The 18,676-nt window shown below is 46.1% G+C and overlaps 1 protein-coding gene across 1 annotated transcript in view; it reads right to left on the bottom strand.

Annotated features, from left to right (window-relative positions):
- Window positions 1-9,470: 9,470 nt before the first annotated feature.
- The window catches only part of LOC147100641 (arf-GAP with coiled-coil, ANK repeat and PH domain-containing protein 3-like), a 378,922-nt gene continuing 369,716 nt past the window's right edge, over window positions 9,471-18,676 (bottom strand). The window contains exon 24 of the mRNA XM_085967110.1: window positions 9,471-11,716. Coding sequence (XP_085823236.1) covers window positions 11,610-11,716 — 107 coding nt within the window. The 3' untranslated portion in view covers window positions 9,471-11,609. The remainder of the gene's footprint in view (window positions 11,717-18,676) is intronic.

The following is an 18,676-nucleotide window of genomic DNA, read 5'->3' as shown; positions in this document are numbered from 1 at the left end:
CACCGTGAGCCACACACTCCAGTTTGTGATTCTGTTAAGATGCACCGTCAGTAGAATGATGGGCTCCTAATCTTCAATGCTCCCAAAGTCTTCAGATAGGTTGAACTTTATTTGGTTCTATTTGACCAGGCTACCGATTCCTTGCCCTCCAGCTCAGTCTTTGTGTTCGGAAGTCGGTGTTACCTGGTTCTTGCACTGGTCTCAGTGCATTCTTGCCACATGGTGGTGGTCATTTCAACAGCTAACAGGAGGAGGAGGCTCCATGAACATCCCCATCCTCAATGATGGCGGAGCCCAGCACGTCAGTACAAAAGACGAGGCTGAAGCATTCGCAACCATCTTCAGCCAGAAGTGCCTCCTCCTGAGATCCCCACCATCCCAGATGCCAGTCTTCAGCTAATTCGATTTATTCCGTGTGATATCAAGGAAACTGCTGAGCGCACTGGATACAGCAAAGGCTGTGGGCCCCGACAACATCCCGGCTGCAGTGCTGAAGACCTGTCCTCCAGAACTGCAGCTGGGACTCTAGCCAAACTGTTCCAATACAGCTAAAATTCTGGCATCTACCTGACAAAGTGGAAAATTGCCCAAGTAGGCCGTGTCCACAAAAAGCAGGACAAATCCAATCTGGCCAATTACTGCCCATCAGCCTATTCTCAATCATCAGCAAAGTGATAAGTGCTATGAAGCGACACTTACCAATAACCTGCTCATTGATGCCCAGTTTGGGTTCTGTCAGGACCACTCTGCTCCAGACCTCATTACAGCTTGGGTCCAAACATGGACCCAAGAACTAAATTCCAAAAGTGAGGTGAGACTGACTGCCCTTGACATCAAGGCAGCATTTGACCGGGTGTGGCACCAAGGAGCCCTAGTAAAACTGAAGTCAATGGGGATCAGGGTTGGAGTCATACATAAGAACATAAGAAATAGGAGCAGGAGTAGGCCAATCGGCCCCTCGAGCCTGCTCCGCCATTCAATAAGATCATGGCTGATCTGATCCTAACCTCAAATCTTCTATCACTCTGCATCCACCCGAACCCATGTGATCTCCCGGGGGAGGCGAAAAACCAGATAAAGACCCAATGGCCAATTTGGGAGAAAAAAATCTGGGAAATTCCTCTCCGACCCATCTAGGCGATCGAAATTCTTCCAGGAGATCACTCTGTCCCTATATTTTCTACAGTACTTACCTTCTGTAAAGGCGATCTCCACCCCAGCCAGGAACAGGAATAAAACCATCTCCTGAAATCTAACAGAATTAGAACACAGTAGGAGCAGAACAAGGCTACACGGCCCCTGGGCCCGCTCCACTACCCACAGGGCCATGACCATTCCGAACCCAGACTCATGTCCAATTTCCTGCCCGCTCCCCGTAACCCTTTATTCCCTTTACTTCTAGGAAACTATCTATTTCTGTTTTAAATTTATTTAATGATGTAGCTTCCACAGCTTTCTGGGGCAGCAAATTCCACAAACCTACCACCCTCTGAGTGAAGAAGTTTCTCCTCATCTCAGTTTTGAATGAGCAGCCCCTTATTTTAAGATTATGCCCCCTAGTTCTAGTTTCACCCATCATTGGGAACATCCTCACCGCATCCACCCGATCAAGCCCCTTCACAATCTTATATGTTTCAATAAGATCGCCTCTCATTCTTCTGAACTCCAATGAGTAGAGTCCCAATCTACTCAACCTCTCCTCATATGACCACCCCCTCATCCCCGGGATTAACCGAGTGAACCTTCTTTGTACTGACTCGAGAGCAAGTATGTCTTTTCTTAAGTATGGACACCAAAACTGTATGCAGTATTCCAGGTGCGGCCTCACCAATACCTTGTACAACTGCAGCAATACCTCCCTGTTTTTATATTCCAACCCCCTAGCAATAAAAGCCAACATTCCATTGGCCTTCTTAATCACTTGCTGCACCTGCATACTAACTTTTTGAGTTTCGTGCACCAGGACCCCCAGATCCCTTTGTACTACAGTACTTTCCAGTTTCTTGCCATTAAGATAATAACTTGCTCTATGATTTTTCCTGCCAAAGTGCATAACCTCACACTTTCCAGTATTGTATTCCATCTGCCAAATCTCTGCCCACTTACTTAGCCTGTCTATGTCCCTTTGCAGGTTTTTTATGTCCTCCTCACTCACTACTTTCCCTCCCATCTTTGTATCATCTGCAAACTTTGATATGTTACACTCGGTCCCCTCCTCCAAATCGTTAATATAGATTGTAAAGAGTTGGGGACCCAGCACTGACCCCTGCGGAACACCACTAGTTACTGGTTGCCAATCTGAGAACGAACCATTTATCCCAACTCTCTGCTTTCTGTTAGAGAGCCAATCCTCCACCCACGCCAGAATATTACCCCCAATCCCGTGATTTTTTATCTTGAGCAATAATCTTTTGTGTGGCACCTTGTCAAATGCCTTTTGGAAGTCTAAATACACTACATCCACTGGTTCCCCTTTATCCACCCTGTATGTTACTTCCTCAAAAAACTCAAGCAAATTTGTTAAACATGACTTCCCCTTCATGAAACCATGCTGAGTTTGCCCTATTAAATTATGTTTATCCAAATGTCCCATTACTGTCTCCTTAATAATGGACTCTAACATTTTACCAACCACAGATGTTAGGCTAACAGGTCTATAGTTTCCAGCCTTCTGCCTACTACCCTTTTTAAATAAGGGTGTTACATTAGCAGTTTTCCAATCTGCCGGGACCTTTGCTGAGTCCAGTGAGTTTTGGAAAATTATTACCAATGCATCCACAATCCCTACCGCTACTTCCCTCAAGACCCTGGGATGCAAGCCATCAGGTCCAGGGGATTTATCCGCCTTGAGTCCCATTATTTTACCAAGTACCACTTCCTTAGTGATTTTAATCGTATTTAGTTCCTCCCCCCCTAGAGCCCCCTGTTTGTCCAGTGTTGGGATATTCTTAGTGTCCTCTACTGTAAAGACTGATACAAAATAATTGTTCAGTGTTTTTGCCATCTCCATGTTTCCCACCATTAATTTCCCGGTCTCATCCTCTAAGGGACCAACATTTACTTTAGCCACCCTTTTTCTTTTTATATAACTATAGAAACTTTTACTGTCTGTTTTTATATTTTTTGCTAATTTACTTTCATAATCTATCTTCCCTTTCTTAATCAATCTTTTTGTTATTTTTTGCTGTCTTTTAAAGACTTCCCAATCTTCCATCCTCCCACTAGATTTGGCTACCTTATATGCCCTTGTTTTTAGTCGGATACTATCCTTAATTACTTTACTTAGCCACGGATGGCTATCTTTTCTTTTACACCCTTTTTTCCTCAGTGGAATATATTTTTTTTGGAAGTTGTAAAATAACTCCTTAAATGTACACCACTGGTCATGTACCGTCTTACCCTTTAATCTATTTTCCCAGTCCACTCTAATTAATTCCGCTCTCATACCTTCATAGTCTCCTTTATTCAAGCTCAGCACGCTTGTTTGAGATCCAACCTTCTCACCCTCTAATTGAATATGGAACTCAACCATGTTATGGTCACTCATTCCAAGGGGATCCTTTACTAGGACATTTTTAATTAATCCTGTCTCATTACACAGGACCAAATCTAAGGTTGCTTGCCCCCTGGTCGGTTCAGTTACATACTGCTCAAGAAACCCATCCCTAATACACTCAATGAACTCTTCCTCAAGGCTGCTCTGCCCAATTTGATTTGTCCAGTTAATATGATAATTAAAATCCCCCATAATTATAGCTGTTCCCTTATTACAAGCCTCAACTATTTCCTGATTAATACTCCGTCCAACAGAGTTGCAACTGTTCGGAGGCCTATAGACTACACCCACTAGTGTTTTTTTCCCCTTATTATTCCTTACCTCCACCCAAACTGTTTCACTATCCTGCTCCTTTGACCCAATATCATTTCTCTGTATTATAGTGATTCCTTCCTTTATTAACATAGCCACCCCACCTCCTCTCCCTTCCTGCCTGTCCTTCCTGATTGTTAAATAACCTGGTATGTTTAATTCCCAGTCATGGTCACCCTGCAGCCATGTTTCTGTAATGGCCACAAGATCATACCCATATGTCATTATTTGTGCCGTTAACTCATTCATTTTGTTACGAATGCTACGTGCATTCAGATAAAGAACTTTCAAATATGTTTTGTAACACTTAGTTCCTGTTTTTTCCCTTTTTAGTACTTTACTTTTTACTCCATACCTTCTGTCCCTTCCTGACACATTCTGTTTTTTAATTCCCCCACTGCTACCTAAGTCTATGACCTTCTCTGTTGTCATTTCTATTATTTGCTCTCTAGAAACCTCCCCCCCACTAATTAGTTTAAAGCCCTCTCTACAGCCCTAGTTATATGATTCGCCAGGACTCTAGTCCCAGCACTGGCCAAGTGGAGTCCGTCCCAACAGAACAGCTCCCTCCTGTCCCAGTACTGGTGCCAGTGTCCCAAGAAGCAAAACCCATTTCTCCCACACCAGTCTTTGAGCCACGCATTTAACTCTTTAATTTTATTTATCCTAGCCAAATTCGCTCGTGGCTCAGGTAATAACCCAGAGATTATTACCCTTGAGGTTCTGTTTTTTAATTTGACCCCTAGCTGCTCATACTCCTTTAACAGAACCGTCTTCCTTGTCCTATCTACGTCGTTTGTACCAACATGGACCACGACAACTGGATCCTCCCCCTCCCACTGCAAGTTTCTTTCCAGCCCAGAAGAGATGTCCTTAACCCTGGCACCAGGCAGGCAACACAGCCTTCGGGACTCCCGCTCTTGACTGCAGAGAACCCTATCTATCCCCCTAATGATACTATCCCCTACCACTACAACATTTCTTTTTACTCCCTCCACTTGAATGGCCCCCTGTACCACGGTGCTGTGGCCAGGTTGCTCATCCTCCCTGCAGTCCCCGCTCCCGCCCTCACAGGGAGTAAGAACCTCGATCCTGCTGGACAAGAACAAGGGCTGCGTCTCCTTCAACACTACATCCTGGATCCCTGTACCTTCCTCACTCGTAGTCACACCGTCCTGTCCCTGACCACGGACTACATCTGCAGTAATTAACTTCATAGGTGTGACCATCTCCTGAAACATAGAGTCCAGGAACTTCTCCCCCTCCCTGATGTGTCGCAGTGTCCGAAGCTCAGTCTCAAGCTCCATAACATGGAACTTGAGTTCCTCTAGCAGCAAACACTTGTCGCAGATGTAATCACCGTTGGCCTCAATGGGGTTCACCGGCTCCCACATCTCGCAACAGTAACACATCACCTGCTCCATTCTATATAATTAATTAAATTTCTTATTATTAGTTATGAAGACCCTGCCCGGATATATATGATAATATCACACCACTATTCAATAGGACTTACCAACTTAAAGGTATGAAAGAGAAGAGAAGGAAGAAAACCAACCAACCAGCTGATCACCAACCTCCTCCTTGAATACTGTCTGTGGAGCCTGTTTGGTTGACTCGTCTCGCTGCTCCGCCTCCGCAGTGCTGTCTAAGCCTGGGAGTGGGGAATAAAACAGAGCAAAAAACACACCCTCACCTCCCACTTATCCGAACTCTCCCACTTAGCAAAACTCCAGCAGCACTCAATGCACAAAGCACTCCGTGCACCGCACTAGCCCCTCCCCTTTTATACCTGGATTCTACTTCCTGTTTAAACTGCCCAAGAGTTTAAAAAACCCTTAAAAAATTAAACTTACTTCAAATAATTGACTTCTTAACACACTAAAATACACTTAAATGATTTTTCTCCCACTTAGCAAAACTCCAGCAGCACTCAATGCACAAAGCACCTAGTACAAAAGAAAATGGTTGTGGTTGTTGGAGGCCAATCATTTCAGCCCCAGGACATCGATGCAAGAGTTCCTCAGGGCAGTGTCCTAGGCCCAAACATCTTCAGCTGCTTCATCAATGACCTTCCCTCCATCATAAGGTCAGAAATGGGGATGTTCGCTGATGATTGCACAGTGTTCTGTTCCATTCGCAATTCTTCAGCTAATGAAGCAATCCGTGCCCGCATGCATCAGGACTTGGGCAACATCCAGGCTTAGACTGATAAGTGACAAGTAACATTTGCACCACACAAGTGACAGGCAATGACCATCTCCAACAAGAAAGTCTAACCACCTCCCCTTGACATTCAATGGCGTTACCATTGTCTAATCCCCCACCATCAACATGCTGGGGCTCAGCATTGACCAAAAACTTAACTGGGCTAGCCACATAACTACAGTGGCTACTGAGTCTTGGACTGAGTGGCAGGAGACAGAATAGGGATAATGGGCAGGTACTCTAATTGGCAGGATGTGACTAGCAGTGTCCCACAGGGACCTGAGTTGGGGCCTCATCTATTCACTATTAACGATTTAGATGATGGGGCCGAGAGCCACATTTCCAAGTTTGCTGATGAGACAAAGATAGGCAGCGTTGTAAGCAGTGTAGATGGAAGAATAAAATTATAAAGAGATATTCATAAATTAATTGAATGAGCAAATCTGTGGCAAATGGATTTCAATATAAGCATATGCGCGATCATCCACTTTGGATCTAAAAAGGATAGATCACAGTAACTTCTAAATGGTGAAAAGCTAGAAACAGTGGAGGTCCAAAGAGATTTGGGGGTCTGCGTACGTAGATTGTTAATATGTCATGGACAGGTGCAGAAAATAATCAAAAAGGCTAATGGAATGCTGGCCTTTATATCTAGAGGACTAGAATACAAGGGGTAGAAGTTATGCTGCAGCTGTACAAAGCCCTAGTTCGGCCACACCTGGAGTACTGTGAGCCGTTCTGGGCACCACACCTAAGGAAGGATATATTGGTCTTGGAGGGAGTGTAGCGTAGATTTACCAGGATGATACCTGGATGCCAAGAGTTAAATTACGAGGAGAGATTACACAAATTAGGGTTGTATTCCCTGACATTTAGAAGGTTAAGGGGTGATTTGATCAAAGTTTTCAAGATATTAAAGGGACCTGATAAGGTAGATAGAGAGAAACTATTGCCGCTAGTTGGGGAGTCCAGGACGAGGGGACATAGTCTAAAAGTTAGAGATAGACCATTCAGGAGTGAAGTTGGGAAACATTTCTACACACAAAAAGTGATGGAAGATTGGAATGCTCTTCTGCAAATGGTAGTTGATACTAGGTCAATTATTAATTTTAAATCTGCGATTGATAGATTTTTGTTAACCAAAGGTATTGAGGGATATGGGGCAAAGGCGGGTATATGGAGTTAGGTCACAGATCAGCCATGATCTCACTGAATGGCGGAACAGGCTCGCGGGGCTAAATGGCCTACTCCTGTTCCTACAAGAGCAGGTCAGAGGCTGGGTATTCTGTGGCAGGTGACTCACCTCCTGACTCCTCAAAGCCTTTCCACCACCTGCAAGGCACATGTGTGATGGACTACTCTCCACTTGCCTGGATGAGCGCAGCTCCAAAAATACTGAAGAAGCTCAGCACCATCCAGCATGAAGCAGTCCACTTGATCAGCACTTTAAACATTCACTCCCTCCACCACCATGGCTGCAGTGTGTACCGTCTACATGGTGCACTGCAGCAACTTGCTATGGCTTCTTCGACAGCACCTCCCAAACATGCGACCTCCACCACCTAGAAGGACAGCAGACACATGGGAACATCATCACCTCCAAGTCACATACCATCCTGACTTGGACATAGATCGCCGTTCCTTCATGGTTGCTGGGACAACTGGTGAGGGTGCCGCAGGTGAGGGGGCAACGGATGGTAGGGACAACTGGTGATAGGAACATGTGAGCAGGGGTGCCATTGTACCTGATATTAAGTAACAAGGAGATGGTAGAGCAGGTCAGAGTCAGAACACTGGTGACAATGACCACAGTATTGGGAATTTAAGAAATAACAACAGAAAACGCTGGAAAAACTCAGCAGGCCAGGCAACATCCGTGGAGAGAGAAATAGAGTCAACATTTTGGGTCGAAGACCCTTCTACAGAACTGAGGAAAAAAAGCAGGAAATGAAACACATTAAAAAGCAGTTTGGTGGCTGGGAAATGGGGGAGGGGATGAAAGAAGCGACATTAGGAGATAGTCAAGGTGCGACAAGATAGTAATAGGCCAAGTAAAGAAACAAACAATGGCTCTAAATAACAACAGAAAATGCTGGAAAAACTCAGCAGGTCAGGCAACATCCATGGAGAGAAATTTGAGTTGACGTTTCGGGTCGAACCCTTCTTCAAAACTGGAAAGAAAATGAAATAGATCGAAGGCAGGGCTGCGATCGGACAAAAGAAGTGCAAGAGACAAAAGAAGTAGAAGAGACAATAAAAGGTATTCGAAGCCAGACGAGATGGTAATAGGCTGAGATTAGGTGTGAAGTGTACTGGCAGGGCAAGTGATAGCTGCCAGGTGGCAGAGTGAAACAAAAAGGGGGGGGGGGAAGGAGTGGAAAATTACAGGTAAAAAATTAATAGGGGCCGAGGTTATGATTTGAAATTGGTGAACTTGATATTGAGTCCGGAAGGGTGTAAAGTGCCTAATTGGGAATTTAAGGTTGGGTTTAAGAGGAAAAAGAGAAAATACAACAGAAATATTCAACCTTGGAAAGGCAGATAGTGAAGAGATGAAACTGGACTGAGAACCCTGTCAGAGGAACGGGAGGAGGCCATTCAGCCCCTCCAGCCTGTTCCGCCATTCAATGAGATCATGGCTGATGTGTATCCTAACTCCATCCACCCGCCTTGGCTCCATATCCCTTCATACCCTTAAGATAGCAAAAATCTACCAATCTCAGATTTAAAATTATGAATTGAGCTAGAAAAGTGCATCATGTTTAGAAATATTACACAGAGTACATAACAGATACACACTATTAGGGTAACAGAGGGAGGGTGGATGTGGGCCTCAAAGGAAGCAATGTGAGGAATAAAGGAAAATCATTCTGATGTCCATTTAATTTAATAATTTTGATGATAGTAAATTCACGGGTTGGGAGTGAGCAATTCTGCGGGATGCACTTCCAGCATGTTCCCGGAGCGGATGGATCAGAATTTCTGGCCCATGCATTGTCCTACAGGGAGCACAATGGAACAAGACAAATAGAACACCCAGGCAAAGGAGGTTGAGAAACTGGTCAGGCGCAGGTAGACACGCCCTCACCACCACCCTCCCCTTCGGAATTTGGACTGGATTTCACATCTGACAGATAGGGGTTCTGCCCCAAAAAGCAACACCCAGAGTCCGCCTGCTCCATGTCCTCCCCAGCCCTGGAATTCCAACTCATAAACAGATACTCTGCGAAGGCCGTGCCCCCATTATTTCAACAGAACATCTAAACGTTCTGTTCCAGTCGGAGAGGAGAAAATGTCAACTGTTGGTCGGAATGTATTTTTACGTGTAAGTGGCAGCTGTCAGTTCACACACAGAACATGTACAGCACAAAAACACGCCAACACTTAGTGTTTTACAACAGAGCAGTATTATTAAAGAATATCTGTATAGATTCTCTATACATGTTGCAATGCTTTATACAAATCACTTTTGTACATAGAATAACACAGAATTTACAGCACAGGTGCAGGCCATTCGGCCCAACAGGCCTATGCTGGTGTTTATGCTCCACCACATTTTCATTAAAAATATACATGATCGATATATTACTTCCTACTTCCTAAACTGCATGTACATTATGTACAAGGTTGGATTTATAATTGCCAAACTGCAGACTATACCTGTATAGCCTGCACTTTCAATCCTTTTTCATAATACCACAAAGCAAATACACAAAGTGTCCTGTCGCATGCTGTAAAAAGGCTAAAAAACACTCTGAGAAGTACTAGTCCCTTAAATATGAGTTTGTAATAAATAATGTTTTATTTAGAAAATTGTAAATCATTGTTCCATCAGAAAGTGCTGAACAACAATGTTATTCATCCAAAACAAGCAACACTTCTTCTCCCTCCCCTCCCTTCCTTTTCTCCCTCCTCTTCCCCCGAATTCCTTCCCTTTTCTCCCCTCCCCTCGAGGCAGTGACATACGTTGGAGTCGAGCTCCACCAACAATCCTCTGTGACCTCACCCAACCAGCCATTGCTCATGGATGTCCAACCATGCAGGGCATCAGAGTGAAGCCAGACCCTGTTCTCGCCTGAAATACTCTGTTCGGTGGGATTCACTGGAAAAGGAAAAGGAAAATGGGAAGCCCCCAACAGACTTTCCTCCCCTCTAGTCCAGAGGTCTTGAGGCCAATTGCAGGTGCCTCATCTGGCCTTCAGCACGGATCAGGAAACAAGCCTGGGACTTGCCTGTGGCCCAGAGTAGTTACCAATGGAGCTAGAGGGAACTTCTTTTTACTTTCAAGTGTCAATAATGCCTTAAACCCTTAACAGAAAACAATTGAGTTGGAATCTGCTTAATAAAGTTGCTGTTTTGATTTGGGTGGCACAGGGTGGGGGGTGGTGTTGAGTACATTGTCATTGTCCGTCCAAACCCATTGGAATGGGTAGTGGACGTTGAGAAGCTACAGACAGTCCAGCCTGTTCTACCTTAACAAGTGGGGGAGAATGGTCTGGTATGGGGAAGAGATGGGGGGAGTAAAAACCTCACCCAGGGCTAATACAGCTGGAAGCAGCTTGATATGTCAACCACATTTCAACTGGATGGCCTCGACCTAAACCAACCAGCATAAAATGATCATTCTGGAGATTACACACGTTTACAAATATTACACAATATTGCACAAGTATTACAGAGAGTCACTAAAATAGAACACAACATCATAAAATGAGGATTGGTATAAAATCACCAGTACATACCAGCAACTTTGCATCATTAAACATCTTTACCCACTCAAAACTTCACTGTACCACAAGGACTACCCTTGGATGGTGGGATGGTGGGGCGGGGGGAGAACTCACAGTTCGCTAGAATCAAAAACACTATCATGAAGAAGTTCTTCCAATTTTCTCCCCTCCCCTAAAGGTGCTAGCTCACGCCGGGGTCTGCTTCAATGGGTGCCAGCCTCTCATTCCTCTCTTCTACCTCGCCCAAATAGCTATTCTTCATAGGTGAGTCTAGACAGTAAGTTTCAGCCGGCTATTGGGAGGCATAACAGCCAAGCACAACCCTGCCTTCACCCAACCTCCTCACGTCTCCACTGTCCAGCAGGAGCTGCCAGATAGCGATCAGAAAAGAGGAGCCTTTTCCTCCACCTAGCCCAGGACAATGACCCACCAACACCCTGGCTAAGACCAGTCAATTCAACATGAATTGAACCTGGGAACTTGCTGAATGGTTCAGTTCCAAACCGAACGGTGTATGTATCAACTAAGGCAAGGGGGTGGGGCGGGGCAGCTCATCTAAAAACATTTTTTACTTCGGTTTTACATCTGAAAACTACAACTTGCGGTGCTTCTGGTATTAAATATCAGAATTGTCAAGTGCTCTTGATCCCACCTGGAGCCTGGAATTTATTCACACCCCTGTGCATCCCCAGGGCCTTGGATTTGATCACATTTTCTAACCGAGTGACAGCAACGGTCAGCAGGCGAGCAGCGTGTGTGTCTCCGGAGAACCTGGCCGCAGGCTGGAGGAGCAACTTCCCGAGTTACCTGCAGGAATGGCTGACGTGGAAACTTCTCCTGCTGAGTTTCTCGGGATTGTTGGATGCCATGTGGGAAAATTCCCTAAAAATATCATGATACATTTCATCACCTGCAAGAAGAAAAAGTGCACTTAGGATTAAGAGATCGAGTGAGATCATAAAAGGTAATGATAGGTGTTTACAAGGCGATGGTTAGGCCACAATTAGAGCGCTGTGTGCCATATTAATGCCCCATTGTTGACAGGACATTAACGCCATAGAGAGCATACAGCATAGACTCATCAGGATGATGCCAGGGATGGGATATGAGAGACTTGAGATATTGAGACTAGCTCAACTTGAGCAGTGCGGGCTTAGAGGAGATTTAATAAAGGTTTTTTTAAATTATGAAGGGCTTTAACAGGGCCAGTAGGAAAGGATTATTTCCATTGGTCAGTGACAAGAGGTCATTATTTAAAACTGTTACTAAGGGGAGAGGTTAGGAGACATTTCTTTACACAGAGAGTTGTTGGAATATGCTATTTTTTTGCAACAGGGAATAGTTAGGCAGAGATTTTTTTAAATTTGTTCATGGGATGCGGGCGTCGCTGGCAAGGCCATTTATTGCCCATCCCTAATTGCCCTTGAGTGGCTTGCTAGGCCATTTCAGAGGGCAGTTAAGAGGCAACCACATTGGTGTGGATCTGGAGTCACAGATAGGCCAGACCGGGAGTAAAAACAGCAGAATTCCTTCCCTAAAGGACATTAGTGAACCAGATGGGTTTTTATAACAATCCAGTAGTTTCATAGTCACCATTACTGATACTAGCTTTTTTTAAATTCCAGATTTATTTAATTAACTGAATTTAAATTCTCCAGCAGTGGGCTTTGAACTCTTGTTCACAAGATTATTAGTTCAGGCCTTTGGATTACTAATCCAGTAACATTACCACTCTGCTACCATTCCCATCTTGCAGCTTATGCAGGTAAAGTGAAGCTGAAGAAGATACTTATAAAACATCTTAGGATTTTCCTTTATTTTGCTCGCCAGTGTTATTTCATGGCCCCTCCTCGCCCTCCTAATTTCTTTTTTAAGTATGCCCCTGCACTTTTTATACTCCTCTAGGGCTTCCTCCGTCTTTAGTCTTTTGTAACTGCCAAAAGCCCCCCTTTTTTTCCTAATGCATTTTTGTATATCCCTTGTCATCCAAGGTTCCCTTTGCTTGTTGGTCCCACCCTTGACCTTTACAGGAACATGTTGGCGTTGTACTCTCTCTATTTCCCTTCTGAAAGTCTCCCACTGTTTTGATGTGGATTTTCCTATAAGTAGCTGCTCCCAGTCCACTTTGGCCAGATCCTGCCTTATCATATTAAAATCGGCCTTCCCCCAATTTAGAACCCTTATTTCCGGGCCGTCTTTGTCTTTTTCCATGACCACCTTAAATCTCACCAAATTATGGTCACTGTCGCCAAAATGCTCTCCTACTGACACTTCCACCACTTGCCCGGCTACATTCCCCAGAATTAGGTCCAGTACCGCCCCCTCTCTTGTAGGACTTTCTACATGTTGGCTCAAAAAGCTCTCCTGGATGCACTTTAAGAATTCTGCACCCTCTAAGCCTTTCACACTCTGACTATCCCAATTAATATTGGGGAAGTTGAAATCCCCCACTATTATTACCCTATTATTTTCGCACTTCTCTGAGATTTGCCTACATATCTGTTCCTCTATCTCCCCCTGACTGTGCTGTAAACTTCTCTGGTCCTGACAGTAATCCATGTTTTTTTCAACAAAAAAAATTGCCTTCCAGTTTTTCCCTCTCCTATCCTACAGAGGCACTGGATACCACTGTGGTCAATGGTTCTAGGGGCAGCAGGTACCCTCTGGTATGTCACTCAAGCTCAGTGGATAGTTACCAGAAGTTGGCACCATTACTTAGCATTAATGTGACACAAATGGTATCGGCCATTGTCGGCCCTGTTTCGGTAGCACTGAGTCCAATTCCCAGATGTTCTGACGAAGGGTCATCGACCTGAAACGTTAACTCTGTTTCTCTCTCCACAGATGCTGCCTGACCTGCTGAGTATCTCCAGCATTTTCTGTTTTTATTTCAGATTTCCAGCATCCGCAGTATTTTGCTTTTGTCCCAGATGTTGTCCAGAATGAGATCCGTTAACCCAGCCCAGTTCTATTTCGCTCTCTCCTCTCCATTATGTTAGCTCACATTTCTGCCCTGGACCCTAATCCAGGAACTTGCAGTTAGTTAGTGGTGAACTGCAGTCTTGTCCTGAGCTCTGACACCTGTGTCATTCTGCTGAGTGAGCAGCAGGGGGCAGCATTTGCTCATTCTCTGGGCTGACAGTCACAGGGCAGGATTACAATTTACAGTCTAAGAAAAATATAACACAAGCAGGAAGCAAAACAGAGTGTGTTTTCCCCCTTGTGCCTCAAATGTCCTATGGCACATGAGACGAGAAGGTCGACTCTGGGGAGAGGGGAGTTGTTTTCAAACTCCATTTACAGGCTCAAATATGTTTTAGTCAACTGTTTCTTAAATTAGCTTGTTATAATTGGCCTCTTGTGCCAGGCAGGGCTGGGCTGTAGGTTGACCAGGTTGCTGACGCTCGAGGGGGTCATTTTCACCGAACGCGCCGGGCGAGAAACCCACGGGATCGGGCGGAAGGCTGGTCTTGCACCCCCGCCCAATACTGACATCAGTGGAGAGTAAAATCAGGCCGGGGGTTAAGTCCAGCACAGCAGCCGATCCCGTTTGTTTCCCGACAGGCGGATTGGGTTAAAATTGCCCCCGAGGCTCACACCTGAAGAATGGGCATTAGGGCCCAATACTACAGGGCACCCAGCACTCACGGGAACTGTTCCGCAGCATGAGCCAGCACCTTAGAAGAGAGAAATTTGGCGGAAACTGATGTCACAATGGCCAGAAATGAAAAGACTGGAGTTGGCCTGGTACTGCCAGGACCAGACAGCAGCTATGGGAGAGGCTGTGACTGTCTGCTGCTGCAGCTAAACCCTACTGAGCACCAAGACCCGGCCTGCCAATCGACTTAGTTACCTCACACTAGGGCTCAGTTTCCCAGTGATGTCATAGAGTCATAACGGCACAGCAGGAGGCCATTCGGCCCATCGAGTCCGTGCCAGCTCTCTAGAGCAATCCCGTCAGTCCCATTCCTCACTATTAAACAAAAATATTTTTAAAAGAAACTGGAGCGAGAAAGGACTAAAATGGTATTTAAGCTAATGTTCATTTGATTTTGAAATGATCCACTACTGATGATGCTCAGAGTTTGATTTCTTGTGAAAATGTTGAATTAATTCAGGTGGTTTTGTGTGACCATCTGATTCAAACACCAAAGCACCACCGCCACCGGCGTACCGTGGCTGCAGTGTGTACCATCTACAAGATGCACTGCTGCAACTCGCCAAGGCTTCTTCGACAGCACCTCCCAAACCCGTGACCTCTTCCACCTAGAAGGACAAGGGCAGCAGGTGCATGGGAACATCACCACCTCCAAGTCCCCCTCCAAGTCACACATCAACTTGACTTGGACGTATACCGCCATTCCTTCATCGTCACTGGGTCAAAATCCTGGCACTCCCTCCCTAACAGCACTGTGGGTGTACCTTCACCACACGGACTGCAGCGGTTTAAGAAGGCGGCTCACCACCACCTTCTCCAGGGCAACTAGGGATGGGCAATAAATGCTGGCCTTGTCAGCGATGCCCACATCCCGTGAATAAATAAAAGTAAAAAGGCATCCACCAGCAAAGACATTGCAATGTGGTTTAAATCACAAACTATCTTATGTGACTTGTCAGAATTCTTCTCTTCCTTTAAGGTGGGCAATTGGACAATGTGAAGACTATAAACCTGTGGATAGTCAGAGTGACCGGCTCTCTCCCATGGCTCGATGGGTAAATGCCTGGTGTGATAGTGAGTTAAAAGGATCAGCAAGGTCCCAGATAGGTATCTGCTGAGTTATTTGATTTCAGGCAAGGGCATGACCCCTGGCCCAGGGAGGGGGAATTGAAACAATCACTGAGGTCATTCAGTTGCCCCCTGCTAGAAAGTGCATGTGTGGGTGATGAGTGAGAGCAGGACCAGACTCGGCTGTGGTATCACTCAGGGTTGAAGAGCCTGCTGAAACTCACTGTGTAGATTCACACACGTTTGGCCAGTTTGGCAAAGTACTGGAGGGTCTGCAGGCAGATATAGAATTATAGTCTGGCAAGAGTCAGGGGGGGAAAAATTCGGTTGCTTTGCACCTCCTGTTTTCAGCGGGAGGTTAGTGGCGGCAGTAACAGTGAGTGCCCCACGGCGCTGCACCACCAGCGATGACATCATCGCCGTGCGCAGCGCCCCGCTAGCGATCTTTGGTAGCGCCCCCTGACTTACCGTCGGACGCCATGTCCGACGGGGTCAGGGGGGCCTACCTGCGGCCGGGGCGGTGCTAGTTAAAGGGGAGGTGCCGGGCGGCCATTTTTGTTGCTGGCCACCTGCCAGCACCTGCCTCCGCCCCCGTCCCTGGCCTGCTGACCCCCCCCCCACTCCGCGGAGTACCGGCTGCGTTCCGTGAGCCCGGCACTTCTCTTGAGTGCCAGGCTCTTTTGCTGGCACTCCGATCCCCGGTGGCCCAGCTGGGCCCCGGGTCGTGCTGCGCAAGGCCTCTCCCCTTTAAGAAGGGGAGGAAGGCCTGCAGTACCGTGTCGTGACGCGTAGCGCCATGATATTCCCTCGCTGCACCCCAAGAGGGAGGCAGGATGGTTCCAGTATCGCCCCGCTTCCCTCTTGGGGTGCTACCACTCAATTTCGGCCGCGGGGGCGCTAATTTTTCAGGCCCCGGCGAAGTTAGCGCCCTAAAGGGGGCGCGACTCAATTTCTCCCCCAGGGCCTTCAGGAAAGGACAGGACTAATGGGGAGAATATTGGAAATACTGGATGTGAGAGACTATCGATCAGCAAGGAGCGGAACGCTTAGGGTCCTGAGAGCTAACAGAGATAAACGACAGAAAACAAACCAGAATACATTTGTGCTTAAAGTACAGACTTCATTATAGATTCATGAAAAATGTAACTATTACTTTAATTGTAAAGTGTACCTCAATAACTCTGTCCATTGCCTTCTGAATATATCACAAGCCATTTGCTGGCACTGGTACACTGGGCTACAATACATTTTGCAATGTGACATCTCAAGATATCACCAGTTTAACATGTTTAACCAATTTAATTCTTGCTTCTTGTCTATTCCTTGTTTAGCTAGATAGATTTTGTTTTCCGCAAATTTCTTTTTCCTTTTTAATTTTCCGCTCCAGCCTCTCCAGTGCGGGGTTCGCTGTCGGCTCCTTTAGTGATACCCGAACGCCCAGCACCAAGCCTGAAACACAAGAGTCTCTGCCCTCTCCCCCAGCTCAGTAGTGAAGTGAAACATGGCTCGGCTCCAACTTTCCATTTTGTAACTGCTGCCTGAACAGGAACCCAGCAAAGATCCCTCCTGGCTTACTGCCACCAAACAGACCCAATCTGATAAAAGCCCGACCCCTGGTTTCCATGACTACCATCACCTACGATGCTTTCGTTCAGCTAACAGCAGGCGGTTTTCCTAGTGGACGAGGTGATCTGTCTTCCTACACGCAGTTTCCCATCGACCAACCTCCTGAGAAATTTGCTGCATTTTTCTCCATTGAGGTGAACACATTTTAAACAGGAGAATCCCGTCACCTTCCACAGATATTTTTTTTTGTCTACGCTTTGCAATAGAGGCCAGTCTATGAACTACTGTATTTTGGAAAAGGAGGAAGAGAATTTTTAGGAGGGATTGCTTTAATTTTGATTTACATTCTTGTGATGCTGGGACTGGGCAGCATATGGTGCAGCCTTGTGTACATTTTGAAAAATGGTGGGGAATGCACAGCATCTGAAAGAGAAAGAAAGGTTAATGTATGAGGTGTAACCCTTCAGCAGATCTGGCACAGTCAGAAGCCCCTTTTATAGGATTGACAAAGACTAGTCAAGGTTCACTGCATTCAAATCAAGACTCAACGCCCCAACTCCTGCCCTCATTCTTTCACAGGACCTGTAGTCTGTGGAACTCCTTAGCGGCCCTGCCCCCCTCGCCATTAGATCTCCTACAAACTACAGGCTTTTAAAACTCAAGCTTAACGCCACCGAATCACCACTTCCTGATTTATCTGATCTTCTCTCCTGGTGATGTCCTGCATTGTGGGCCTCGGTCCTTCACCAAGGTTTCTCAATGAAAAGGGGGACTTTCTTTAACCTTCCCACACAGTCACATCTGAAACATCAAGTTATCTTTCTCATTTAGTTGCTGTCAGACCCGTTGTGGATTTCTAGCACTTTCTGTTTCTGGCTCAGACTTACATAAGAACATAAGGGGCCGGATTTTCATTGAGCCGTGGAGTCGGGATTGGAGGCGTGCGGGGGTTAAAATCCTGAAATCGGGGGTCCCGACCCCATCCCGCCCCCAACCCGCCTCTATGCCAGTTTCAAAGGAGGCGGGTACCCACCCCGCACTGGGACCCGCCTCCCCGAGGCGGGAAGGGATTAGTGCCAATTAACTGCCTGTTAACAGGCAGTTTTTAGCCTAATCCCTATTTTTATTGTTGAAATGTGGGATTCCCGACGGCTCCAAACCACGCCAAGTTAGCGAGGCGGGCCGTCGGGATGAAGGGCTTGGAGGGGTCGAGATGTCCGGTGTTCAGGTAAGCGATGGGTGCATGAGTGCAGAGGTAAGTGTGTTTGGTCTGTGTAAAGTGTTTAAAGAAGTTCTACTAACCTTTACTTACCTTTACAGCCTTCCTTCCTTCAGGTCTCGGGAGTCCCTCATCTCACCGGCACAGAAAGCAGAATGGCCGCGATCTGTCAAAATCTGCAGCATTCAGCTTTCTGTTCCGGGGAGATCTCTAAATCATTCTGAGAGGAAGGAATTAACCTTGTGTACAGATTGTCAGTGTTTGACAGCTTCAAACAGCTGTGAAACGCTGATATTTCATCTGTCAAAAGGTCTTGACAGATGAAATATCAATCGGTGATGTCACCTGTTGCCAGGTGG

This window comes from Somniosus microcephalus, chromosome 25 (genome assembly GCF_052327205.1).
Source record: "Somniosus microcephalus isolate GS21.2 chromosome 25, FLI_Smic_1.0, whole genome shotgun sequence".
Lineage (NCBI taxonomy): Eukaryota > Metazoa > Chordata > Chondrichthyes > Squaliformes > Somniosidae > Somniosus > Somniosus microcephalus.
The sequence above is the reverse complement of the archived record's forward strand: the minus strand, read 5'-3'. Positions and strand labels throughout refer to the sequence as shown.